This window comes from Meriones unguiculatus, chromosome 8, assembly GCF_030254825.1.
Source record: "Meriones unguiculatus strain TT.TT164.6M chromosome 8, Bangor_MerUng_6.1, whole genome shotgun sequence".
NCBI classification, from domain to species: Eukaryota; Metazoa; Chordata; class Mammalia; order Rodentia; family Muridae; genus Meriones; species Meriones unguiculatus.
In genome coordinates, this window is record NC_083356.1 from 68,350,563 (window position 1) to 68,363,286 (window position 12,724).

General features: G+C 44.1%; 1 protein-coding gene and 1 pseudogene across 1 annotated transcript; one reads left to right on the forward strand and one right to left on the reverse strand.

Annotated features, from left to right (window-relative positions):
• The first annotated feature begins 2,058 nt into the window (after nucleotides 1-2,058).
• On the forward strand, nucleotides 2,059-5,059 carry LOC110550847 (translation machinery-associated protein 7-like). The gene is made up of 2 exons (XM_060390516.1): nucleotides 2,059-2,062; nucleotides 4,860-5,059. The coding sequence occupies exons 1-2, from the start codon at nucleotides 2,059-2,061 to the stop codon at nucleotides 5,057-5,059; spliced, it is 204 nt and encodes a 67-aa protein (XP_060246499.1).
• Nucleotides 5,060-10,643: 5,584 nt separating this feature from the next.
• LOC110550826 (non-histone chromosomal protein HMG-17-like) lies at nucleotides 10,644-10,957 on the reverse strand (annotated as a pseudogene).
• Nucleotides 10,958-12,724: the final 1,767 nt, after the last annotated feature.

Below are 12,724 nucleotides of genomic sequence, written 5' to 3' on the forward strand. Positions count from 1 at the left end.
CATCTGAGATGGCTGATGTCAAGGCCACAATGTCTTCTGATTACACTGTAGAGTGGGGGAAAGCAAAAGGGCCTTGAAGTCTGTGCTGGAGACCAGTCAGCAATCAACACCTGCAGGAAGCCAAGAAAGCTGAGAGCTGTGCTCTAGATGCATTCTTGATCTCACTCATGGAGAACTGTGGAGGAGGTATCTGACTAACTCGGAGTCAGGGCTCTAGGCTTTTAAAACTGTCCTCAGGTGACAGGGTATGCTCTTTGTCATAAAAGACAGGGTGGGTGTCTGACCACTGTGCCCTTCACAGCCTGAGCCTCTGGCACCTGAACTTATCCACGTGTCTGTGACAATTCACCCACTTCAGGACAGCTTCATGCGTTGTCCTCCTACCCAGGAGCTGAGACACGGCCCACCCTGGCCCCTGACTTTATGATTGCTTGTTGTTTCTAACAAAACCTCAGTCTTTAAGACAGTTGTCTTAAACAGTTTTACCAATGAAGACTCAGGATCCAGATGCTGGGGTGAAAGCCTGCTAGGTCAGAGAGGCAGAGAAAGTGCCCAGCTGACCTTCCTCCTCAGGCAATACCCAAAATGAATTCTTCTTGCCCACCATCTCAAAAAACCCTCTAATTGAATGTCTCTCCCTTCTACTTTCTGTCTGTCTCTGCATCCATCCTTCTGACTTCCTCTTATTCTCTATAGTTTTTCCCTATCTTCACTCCCTGACAACTGGTTGCTTGATCCACCTCTTGACCTATGGTTGATTTTATTTAATTCAAACAGAAAGCTCTTGGATTAAAAGTGTGTGTTAGGGCTGAGCCACACCACAACTACAAACAGGTTTTAAACAACACAATTTCTGAGTTCACAGTGTGATCAAATATTCTGTGATAAAATATTACTCTTTCTTTTCATGCCCCCAGAGAATCTCAGTCACAATTAATCCCACTTCTTCACTGACAACACCTGCCTATAGCCCTCCAAGAATCAGGGAATGGGAAAGTGGATTTCCATTCCAATGTTTGCTGTCACAGGGGCTGACTCACTATCTCACACAAGTCCTCAGCTGGATTTAAGACTCATGGGAACTGCGGGCTTATCCAATGGCCGGGATGGATAAGCCCACCCAGCTTACCTTGCCCACCCAGCTTTCTCTCCCCAGAAGTGACCTGGGGCTGGAGCCACAGCCTGCCTTTTCAGTTTTCACTGCCCATCCTTGTTCTCTGTGTTTTTCAACTATCTATTACTTCTCTTGTATTCCTGGGGCCCTTCCTCCATTTTTTCACAGCATTACAAGGAGGCAGCTTCCAATCTGCCATCTTGAACCCTGAAATATAAAAATCCAGACAGAGATAGACAGAAAATACTCACTTCAGAATGATCCTGACTAAGAAATGTAGACAGGACAATGGAGAGAGAACACTCTGGCTTTATTGTCTCCAAAATTGGACTGGATGAAGCAAAGATGAGGGAGGGATGAAGTTTTAAGGTCTGTTGTTTAGACTTTTCAAACCCTCATGACTGAAAGAACTGTCCAAGTTTGTGCTTGGCTCCGTAGTGTGGTCAGGCTCAGAGGGACAACCAACTCCATGTTAAAGTGGCCTGTCTCTGCAGCATGATTTTGGTGAGGCAGTCATTTCATGCATGAGGATCCAAGGGCTTCAACCAGGGGCAGCCCATCTCCACAGGGACCCATGGCTGCCCTTTCACCACAGGGACTCAGATATATCCTATCCGTGAGATACATTGGGAACAGCTTTTTCTCCGGAGACCCGTAAGCCAGCTGAACAAGAGGCTACAAATTGATTGCTTTATGACATTCCTCATTAACCACATCACACTAAGCCAGAATGGGAGGCTTTGCAGGCAGTTCTGTCAGGGAGGAGAGAAAAGGAAGAAGAGAAGGCACATCACAGTCTGGTATCAGATACTGTTGTGTGACAAAATTTTTCCTGGTGAGATGCAACACATCCCAGTTAGGGATCCTACACTCAATCAAAGTAAGATACACACAAAGGTCATCTTGGTTTATCAAAGAGTTCGGTTGGAGTTCCTTAGAAGAGTATGGGTGAGGGGCTACTTGCAGTAACAGAAATGATTCAAAGAGAGCTACACCACTAAGCCACCCCCAGCACCAGTGACAGCTCACAAAAACTGGGAACCTGGAGCACACTTCACAGCCTGCAGGAAGCTCAACAGAGAATGTCCTTTCCAAGTGACACTGGCTTAGGCCTCTTCTAGGTGTTACGGTTTTGAGACCACCAGGGAAAGACCACCAAACAAAATTTAAACTTAAAAGATAAACAATTTTATTTATAGCAACTTTGCAACAACTCTGTCAATCGGAGAACTGCTGCAAAAAAGGAAGACTGGGCTGGAGTTGTTAAAGGCACAAACTACAGTTGTCTCAACCTCAGGGATTCTCTGCTGAATAGGCATTGCCATATTTGCTTTGTTTTGTTTTCTGAGCATGCAGCAGTAAGGTGAGATTAAAGCAGCAGAATGAATGTCTGTTTAATAGTTTATGATAAATAAATCCCAGCACTCAAAGAGGCAGAGAGCAGTGGATCTCTGTGAGTTTGAGGCCAGCCTGGTCTACAAAGTCCAGGATAGCCAAGGCTACCCAGGGAAACCCTGTCTCAAAAAACCAAAACCAATCCAAAACACACAAACAACAACAAAATCAATTACACAGTAAGGGGAAATGAGCCAGCTGGTCCTGAGCTCAGTCTCTTTAGATTGTTATTAAGCCTCAACTGTTGATGAGGTTGTGGTCTAGACATCCTGTGGTTACAGTCCTTAGGCTAAGAATAAGGTCCTGTTGACCCCCAAGTTTTTCTTTTTCACACAGTAACTTAATTTGACACTCAGTTTGAAATGGAACTAGTTTTTACCAATGCACAGGCAGCTCTGCTGGCTTCTACTTCTTCTGAGACCTGCTTTGGTCTCAGCCTTTTTTGCAGCTTGGCTTGTACTCTAGCAGAGAGGTGCCTAGACAATCTGGTAGGCTTCAGCTACTTCCTGAAGCTACTTATGTCATTTACTTTTCTATTTAAAGAATTTTCCTGGGGCTGGAGAGATGGCTCAGAGTTAAGAGCACTGTCTGCTCTTCCAGAGGTCCTGAGTTCAAATCCCAGCAACTACATGGTGGCTGATAACTACTTATAATGGGATCTGATCTCTTCTGTCATGCAGGCATACATGCAAATAAAGTGCTCATATGTCTAAATAAATAAATAAATAAATAAATCTTTTTTTTTTTTTTAAGAGAGTTTTCCTGCAGGATGGAATGTTTCAGTCTCAGAGGAAACTGTTACAAAGCACTTACTTAGTCCTTTGACAACCCAGCACTGAACTCAGAGGAAACTCTGAGGAAGAAGCCCTAATCCCTGAGAGCTGCTTTGCATTCCTGACTTCCCTGGCTTTGCTTTTACTCCCTGAGCTCTGGGATGCTCCATTGGGTCTGACCTTTTCCATACCGAGAGAGACATAGTCCCACTTCACTGAAGTGTCAAGGCTGTTCTTTATGTCAGTTACATAGGCAGTCCTGATGAGGCTTAATGGGCAGATGGCAGAGGAGGAGAACTCCCCTTTCAGGGGACTAGGGAAAGGGGAGGGAGGATGGGGCTGAGAGAAGTTGAGAGAGGGGGCTTCAATTGGGATGTAAAATGAATAAGTTGTGAAAAATAATTAAAAATTAAAAATTAAAAGAATAAGGCCACTTCCATGCATGTCTTCTGGAGTTTTCCCTACCATCCCACACCCTGGCCATGCTGGATGAGTAAAGCTCCCAGAAGCCCTCTTGCTAAAATGAGGGGACTGGCCAGTGTTCATGAAGGGAATCTCGGGTCATCCATTCTCAGCTGCTCAGGTGACTGTGAGCTCCAGTAGCTTGAGTCTTTTGCTCATTCTGTCTAATTTGCCAGATGTGTTCTGTGAAGCCATTCATAGCATCACCCTTTCTGTCTTCAGGGAGAACCTGTGGCAACACCAGGGTCATTCCTCTCCTGTGGCCAACATGTTCTCTTTTCTTTGCCATCGTTCGGCCTCCTGCTCTCTGCCCTTTCCCTTCCTCCCTCCCACACCCACTCACTCAGTCACTCTCCCTCACCCAGCCTTTCCCATCAAGGAAAACATTTTTGTATGTAACATCTCTGCCTGGGAGAGCCCCAGGAAGCCACATACTGTTGAGAAGTTCAGAGATGGCTGACACCACCTGACACCAGGCCTGAAAGACAGTGGGACAGTCTTGGTTGTCAACGCTCAGACAGGATATGAAATTCAGAGGGCCTCACGATGGCCCAGCTGTTGGTGTCTACCTCCCATCCATGTGCTGAGACCCAAGCACAGGGAGGAGGGGCTAGGAGCAGGGCCTTTCAGAGATGCAGGCCCCATAGTGGACTGGTGGTTTTGGGTGGGCAGAGGAGACCAGGTTCTTCCCTTCCACCATGTAAGGACACAGTGGGTCACAGCCATCTGAGACCCAGGACATGGTCTGCCAGCTGTTTGACCTTTGGCTCTCAGGGCTCTGAACTGTGAAATCAATTTCTGTTTATGCACCACGTAGCCTGTGTTATTTTGTTCTCTGAGCCAAGTCAAACTCTGAGGAGGCACTCCCAAATGCCCAGCTGGCTGCCCTTAGCCAGAAGCTCACAGGGCACAGGCCAGGAACAAAGCAGACTGGAACTAATTAATGGACAAGATGGAAATTTTCACAAATGGATGAAAAGCAACTGCTATGATTCTGCAGCCTGGTCAAAAGCTAGAGACTTGCAGATAAGTGAAGGCAGGGTGACTTCATGGGCGTCAGGATAAGAAAAAAAATAGAGGTGACTTAGGATCAGAGTGTCATGAAGGGGCTGTAGGCGTCACGTCGGGCAGTGAAGGTGGCAAAAAGAAGTCCCTGAAAGAGACCAAGAAGCAGGTCAAGGACATGGATGAGAAAGATGAGGCTTTCAAGAAGAAACAGAAAAAGGAGCAGAAGAAACTTGAGGATATAAAATCCAAGGCCGTGGGGAAGGGTCCCCTGGCCTTAGGTGAAATTAAGAAATCTGGCCCAAAGTAAGTTATTGCTCATATCTGAGGCTGTGGGGATCCTCTTCCACTCTATTGGAACATGTGGATCCCCTGCCCTAACATCTTTGCCACCTACAGCCAGAAGGAAGTGTTATCCTGGAGCCTACTGTACATTGTAATAAACTTTCATGATAAAATAAAATAAATAATAAAAAAGAAAAAATAGAGAGAGATGGTATACAAAGAGAGAAAGCGAGGACTCGTTTAGATACCCATAAAAGTGGTGATGGGACAGCTGGAACTTATGTAGAAACAGAAGGCTGAGATGCAACAAAAGGAAGAAAGCTGAAGGGACTCTAGCCAGCCTGAGCATGAGGAGCATGGCCCTGGTAGGCCTTGCCCTTCTCCCCCAGCCCCTCTGCCTTGCTAAAAACTGTTAAATTACATCCCTAAAGCTAGCCACCAAGGTCCATTGCATCATTTGAACACTTCCTCCTTCTGAGGCTGACCACCAGGGTCCAGCTATTACAATATGGAAGTCCAGCACTCAATAACCCCCTTTGGCTACCCTAAGTAGCATGCCCAATCAAAATTAAACACCTTACTCTAAGGTGGGGAGTTCCTCTTTTACCTTTATAAGCAGCCGTTTGCCTAAGGACAATGCATCTGTCCTTTGTAGCCATTCCCACCCCACCCTGAAACACCCCTTTCTGCCCTGGGACAAATATCCCTTGTTTCTTTCCCCTTTCTCTTGTCCTGTATATCCTGTCTTTGTCTCATTTTCCCTGCTCTTTGTTTCTCTGGAGCAAATAAATCTCCTTTGTGCTGGGAACGTAGTCTTGGGGTGTCCTGAGCCAATACCAGTCCCTTTCAAAAGCCAAGCTAAACTCTGCTCCAACACTGTGGCTCCCTGTTTTGGGAGGTGTTGGAGACTCAGCCAAACATGAGCCAGGTGACCCTGGTGCAAAGAGCCTGGCAGTTCTGCCCAAGCACAAGCTCGCAGCTCACCCAAGCCTCAAGTCCAGCTGCTGATCTTGTTGAGAACTGCTGGGCCAGATGTGGACAGCAGTGACCCAGCTCTGAGGGCTGTGGCCAGGAGCCATCCTCCTTTAAACCTGATCTAGCTGGGCCAACAACAGGGAACCATCACAATGCAGGGACCTGGATTTAACCTGCCACACGGCTCCAGGGTGAGAGCTCCTGAGGCAGCTGGGCCCAGGCACTGGAGTGCATGGGAAAAGGGACTCCACCCTGTCTGCCTGGAGCTGGCCTTATCAACTGGGAATACGCTGGAGTTTGAGAGCACTGAGCCTGGGCCAGCAGCTGTATCAACACTTAGCTTCAGGGTCCCAGTGGAGTCTGAGATCCCTGAAGCTGCAGTGCTCTGCTCTGCACTCCAGCCACAGCCTCCAGTTTAGGGCTTTGAAAGCAGGAAGACAGGTCCCCACACAGATCTGAGCCCCGGGCCTGCTTGCCCCAGTCCACACACCTGGGAGACACTCCCCTCTTGTCAGCTAGAACTTGAGCTTCTCCTTGGTGAAGGAACTCTGGGAGTTCAGGAGGGTGAGGGAGTAAGAGGGCCTGCCCAGCAAAGACTGCAAAGCCAAGTGTGGCCAGCAGGGGCCCCTGGTAAGCTCTCAGGGACAGTGCTAAAGTGATGGCAGTCTGGAGCAGCACCAGCCTAAACTGTAGGAGGGATGGGAGTCCCCAGTTCAGCTGGCCTTCCCAACCCAGCAGTCTCCAAACATACAGGACCCAGAAAGAAGACACAGTAATATTTTTGAATGCCAAATATTCTTATCCTTTTACTCCTCCTTCATATATTTGATTTTGTTTTTGTGTTTTTTCAGTTTTCATGATTAGACAACCTTTGCCCTTTCTTCTGTGTTCTTCCTCTTAGACCACACTCTATCCTTTTTTTTTTTTTTTTTTCTAGTATGGTTTGTCAGTGTTTTGACTGCACTGTGTTGGTTTTAACTTTATCTGTCAGGCTGAGTTCTGAAGGCTGTTTTCAGACATGTATGCGGCCTGCCCTGAGCACATTGTCCCTATTCTCCACTGTTTCACAGCCCACGTTCCTTTCTTCACAACTTCATGTCCTCCATACCTAGATGTTTTAATCTATCTATAAAAGATAGGATCCAGAAATGATAGAAAATGTCGTGTTTGTTCTTCTGACACTGAGTTCATGGGGAGCAATAATGTGCAGTTGCATCTACTTCCTTCTGCAGATGACATAGTTTTTGTCTCTGTAGCTCAAGAACATCCAGCGTTAATAAAAGCCATGCTTTCTTTACCTACTACTCTACTGATGGACACGTTGGTGGCAAACCTTAGCTGCTATAAAATTTCCTACAACAAACAGACGTTTAAGTGTCCCTGTGGCATGATGACTTGATGTTTTCTGGGTAAGTACTCAAAATCATATTACCAGGGCCTGATGGGTGTTTGTTGTTGTTGTGTGGTCTTAGATATTTGAGGAGCCTCCACAGCAGCTGCAGTAGGAGAACACATGATGACTGCCATTGTTGGCAGGGTGAGATGGACTCTAAGGCCACTTTGTTGCTGTTGTTGTTTGCACTTTTCTGATGGCTGGTAATACTGAACATTTTCCATGTGTTTATTGTCCATTTGAACCTCATCTTTTGAGAACTGTCTGGTCATTTATTAGTCCCATTGTTCACTGGTTTGATTGATTTCTTATTATTTAGTATTTTGAGGTTTTTATAGTCTAGATCATGTTCTCAACCTGTGGGTCATGGCCCCTTTTGAGTGTTATATCAGATATTTGCATTATGATTCTTATGAAGTAGCAACAAAATAATTTTATGATTGGGTCACCATAACATGAGGAACTGTAATGAAGGGTTACAGCATTAGGATCTTGAGAACCATTGGTCTAGATATTAATCCTCTTTTAGATATATAGCTAGCAAAGAATTTTTCCTATTGCAGTTATGTTTCCTTTGCTCTAAGAATTTTTAAAATATACCAACTTGTCAAGTTTCTTTGTCACTTTTTCTTAAGAGATAAGAGTCCTGTTCAGAAAGCATTTGCCTATTGTTGTAGTAATTTTTTTTAAAGTGTTGGGCTATATATGCTTATTATTAGCCCTAAGATTGTCTTGGCAACTTATTTAACCTGCTATTACAAATAATAAAACGTAGACACCTGTTAGATTTATAATTGCCTTATTTAGCTTGGACATGGCAGATATTCCTACCTCTACTGTCTGTATATCCTCACCATCCATCTCCCAACCCCATCCAATCCATCTACCTTGTCATCCTATCTTCCATCCATAATCTTATAAATACTTTCTTTTATTCTTCATCTGGGCCTTTCCAAGCCATTATTGGAGTCCTTCCTCCTGGCCCCATGTGGTTTTTTTCTCCAGGCTAACCCATCAGGGCCTCCTTCTTCCTCCTCTCTTCCTTTCCTTCTCTTTCCTGTGATTCTCTCTATCTTCTCCAAACCCAGGAACCTTAGCCACATTCTGAACCTTAGAACATTCTGCCCTACCCAGGTATAGGCTGTTTAATTAGCCAATCAGGTAGGTTAACACAACATGGATATGTGTACCAGATCTTGAGGGCTAGTAACATGCATCAGACCAATCTCCAACAGCCTATCTTGAAAAGTTTTTCCTATATTTCCCCAAAATTCCTGGTTTAGAATTTCATGTCTTCTATTAAGGTCCTTGTTGTTGCAAATAAAATTGTTGTTGGGCTATATAATGTTTATTATTTGCCCAATGATTCTCATGACGGTATATTTTACCTGCTATCACAATCAAATAAAACACAGATACCTATTAGATTTTTTAATTGTCTTATTTACCTTGGGCTGGGCAGATAGTCTACTTACACTGTCTTAATAACCTCACCACCCAGCTCCCAGCTCCCGTCGAAGGCCATCTAATGCCTTACCCATTCTTATTTTGACTGCCTTCCACTCATAATACCAAGATACTTGTTTATATGTGGGGGCTGCTGGTCTGACAGGCTGCTTTGTTATTTAGCTCTCAGCGGAAAGACATGTTTTCACCCTGGCCTTCACCTGAGTCAGTGATAAGCAAAACCTTTTGCCAAGTCTACCTCCTGAGAGACCAAAAAGATTAAAAATTAGCAGCTATTATTAAGGCCTGAACTATGTGGGTGGAGAAGTCTAGTAATGCCCTGAGGGGAAGGACCACCTTACTGCATTCTTTCCCCACCCGCTAGAGATAACAGTTGCTAGGAAACTGGCCCATTCCCCTAGGGAGGGACACCAGGTCATTATGGTCTGGGGACCTTCCTATAGCCAATCGATTCAAAATGTAGCATTTTGACCAATAGATGCTTGCCAGGCAGGAATTGCCCCTGCCGTGGGCATGCTGGGAGGGACCAGAATCTATATATCACCCAACTAACCTCGGCGCTTAGGCGGTGGAGCTGTGTAGGCCCAAGCTGCAGCTTGTAATTTACAATAAAAAGACCGTCATGTGTTTTGCAATGGAGTCGATTCCTGTAGATCTTTTGGGGGCTCTCGAACTGGGTATAACACTCCTTTTGTTTGAGAGAGCAGGCGGGATGTCGTATCAAGTTCATACCTTTTGTTTATGTGAGGATCGCACAAACAGGTGATCGAGGTAAAAAGAGTTTGACTTCTTCATGAATTCATTCATTGTGCTTTTGCTCTGACTTGCAAAGGGACTACTAGAATAAACTGAGGCAACTAGTTTTCTACTAGAAGCCCTCTTGGAAAGATCTCATGTGTAGTTTGTTGGTTTATTAACGTTTTTTTTTTTTCAATCTTCACTCCCAACTCAAGAACTATTCAACTCTGCCAGCAGACTCCAGCACTTATACTTTTCTTTTCTTTTCTTTTTTTCCAAGCCTAATGTAACCAGCTTTATTAAAGACACTTTCCATAAACAATCAGGGTATTTCAGGCAGGGTATTTCAGGCAGGACATAGGCAGACAATCATTAACAGTATACAAGAACTTCCAACTCCCTTCTTGTATAGACTACCAAAATCAGAAAGCCACTATAAAACCCAATGAAATCTTCATTCAATGCTTTGAAAAGGGGGAAGTAGCTGATCGTGAGGGTTGACATTTCACATTAAGGATGTTGTTTAACAACTTTTCACAAGCCGACCCTGACTTTCAGGAAAGGAAATGAAAATTGATATGCAATCTGAAGATCCACAATTTTTTATAAAAGGAATCACCACTCTTCTGAGGACACTCAATGATGTCACTGCAAAGTCCAGATCGCCCAATAGACCGGAAAACCAATTTGGGGGGTCAGGTTTCAACAGGTCTCTTGTTTTAAGGGAGTTAAGTCAATGTTGATAGTACAGGGGGAGGAGAATACAAAAATGAATTTAGTTTTCCCATACCACAAGGCATTTTGGGCCATTATGACCCCATATGCCAACACTGAGACGTCCCTTCTGGGAGCCAACAGAATCTTTCAAAATTATCAGGGAAAAATGTTTTCCATCATCAATCCAGCTTAGGAGACATTTTGATAGTGACACGTATGTTCTTTCCCCCACAGAATGAAGTGTTCTGTGTGCTAACACCATAGCTTAAAAAAAAAAAAAAAGTAAAAGTCTGCATTTTTATAAAACTTGATAAAAAAATAGTATTTCAAACTGTATAGTCACCAGAAGTACACAGTTATCAAAAATGCACACATGTCACTTGGCATCTCCAGCACCTTCAGCTTTCTGTGCTTGGTCTGTTTTGGCATCTCCATTTTCCGCAGGATTGTTTGCATCCTACCGGCATCAGTTTCTCCCTTCTTCCCCTTGGGTACCTTCTCTCCCTTCTTTGCAGGGGTCTTTTTAGGCTTGGGCGGAGCAGGTTTAGCAGATAACCTTGCAGATCTTCTCTGTGGCTCGTTCTTCACTTTGGCTTTATCTCCTTTAGCATTTCCTTCGGCCTTTTGGGGCATGGCGACGGTGGGGAACGTCGGTGCTGGACGCGCCGGATGGGGTGGGGGGAGAGACAGCGGCGCCCGGGTTTGCTCTGTCCGGGGGTCGCTCTCGCTGCTTCTTCACACTGCTCCGCACTTCCACTTTTCATCTTGGTGTTTTCTCCATCCACACCATCCTTGGAGTTCCTCCTCACAGTCTACAGGGTTCCTTCTCCACACTAACCCATTGTGGCATCCTCCTGCCTCCTTTCTTCCCATCTGTCTGTCTGTTGTCTGTTTCCCGAGATTCTCCTGAACCCAAAGCCCCGGAACCTTAGCCATGCCTACCCCATTCTGCTCTGCCCATGTTTTAGGGCTTTTAATCAACCAATCAGGTGTAATGTCTTAGACAGTTTACACAACAAAGATAGGTGTATCCAACCAGTAACCAGATTTTAAGGGTAAGTAATTAGCATCAAAGTACAAGCATCAGACCAGAGCAGTTAAAGGTGTGTGACATGTCTGCATTCCAAAAGGATCACGTAGACCTAAGTTTTAGAAAGTGATCCTTTGCCACAACAGCCATGTTTCTGGATCAAAATTCCTCTACTCCTCTGCTTTTATTCAATATAGTGCTTGAAGTCTTAACCACAGCAATAAAGCATAAAAAGAAATGAAAAGCATATAAATAAGAAAGGAGAAAGTCCAGCTATTCTTCTGTGCATATTACATTATTTTCTATTTAAAAAGATATAAATATTTCACCAGAAAACTCTGATTGAAAAAAAAAACTTTTAGAAAAATAACAGAATGTAAAATCAACATGAAAAAACAATTAGCTTCTTTACATTGAATAACAATAACAAAAGCGCCATGAAAACATGAAAATGGATCCAAATCACATCAGCCAAAAAAAAAGAGAGAGAGAGAGAGAGAGAGAGAAAGAAAGAAAAGAAAGAGATATAATAAGGAATAAATCCAATGATGATAGAGGTGTAAAAACTAATTTTCTAGAAAAAACAATAAATCATGAAAGCAACTAAAGAACACAGTAGCAGAAAGAATTCCTATGCTCATGGATTGGGCAATTCAATATTGTGAAAATGGCCATATTACCAAAAGCAAACTTCAGCTTCAATACAAATTTCTGTCAAAGTCGAATGCTATTCCACACAGAAACGGAATAATCCTAAAATTCACATGGGAGCACAGACTATCGTGACTAGCCTGAGTAATCCAGAGCAGAAACAACCACTCTAGCTGGAATACAGACACACCCTTAATCCCAAACAGGTAAAGTTTGTAAAAGGAAGTACTGCTGTTTGAAAGTAATGTCTACTTGAGGAGCAGACAGAGTGACAAATCAGAGAAGGATTTGACAGAATGAGCCAGAGATAGGAAGAGCCCCTCTCTCACCAGAAGAGACAGGAAAAAGAGGAATTAGGAGAGCAGGGCAGGGGCAATTTTACTGGGAAAGTTGTACAGAGAAAGGTTTCAGAGAAAGAATAAGCTAGACACAGGTAAAGACAGAATGAGCCAGAAAATGAGAAGCAGCCAGAAGGTTAGAATAGATTGTCAGTCAGTATCACCAGGTTTTAAACTATACTACAGGCTGCAGTGACAAAACCAACCTGGTAATGTCACAGAAACAGACACATCAGTCGGTGGCATAGAATACAGGACACAGGCTCAAACCTACATAACTGTGGCCACATGCCTTTTGACAAAAGTGCTCCAAGAACACAGTAGAGAAAAGACAGTCTACTCATCAAATGTGCAGGGAAACTGCTATCCACACATATAAGA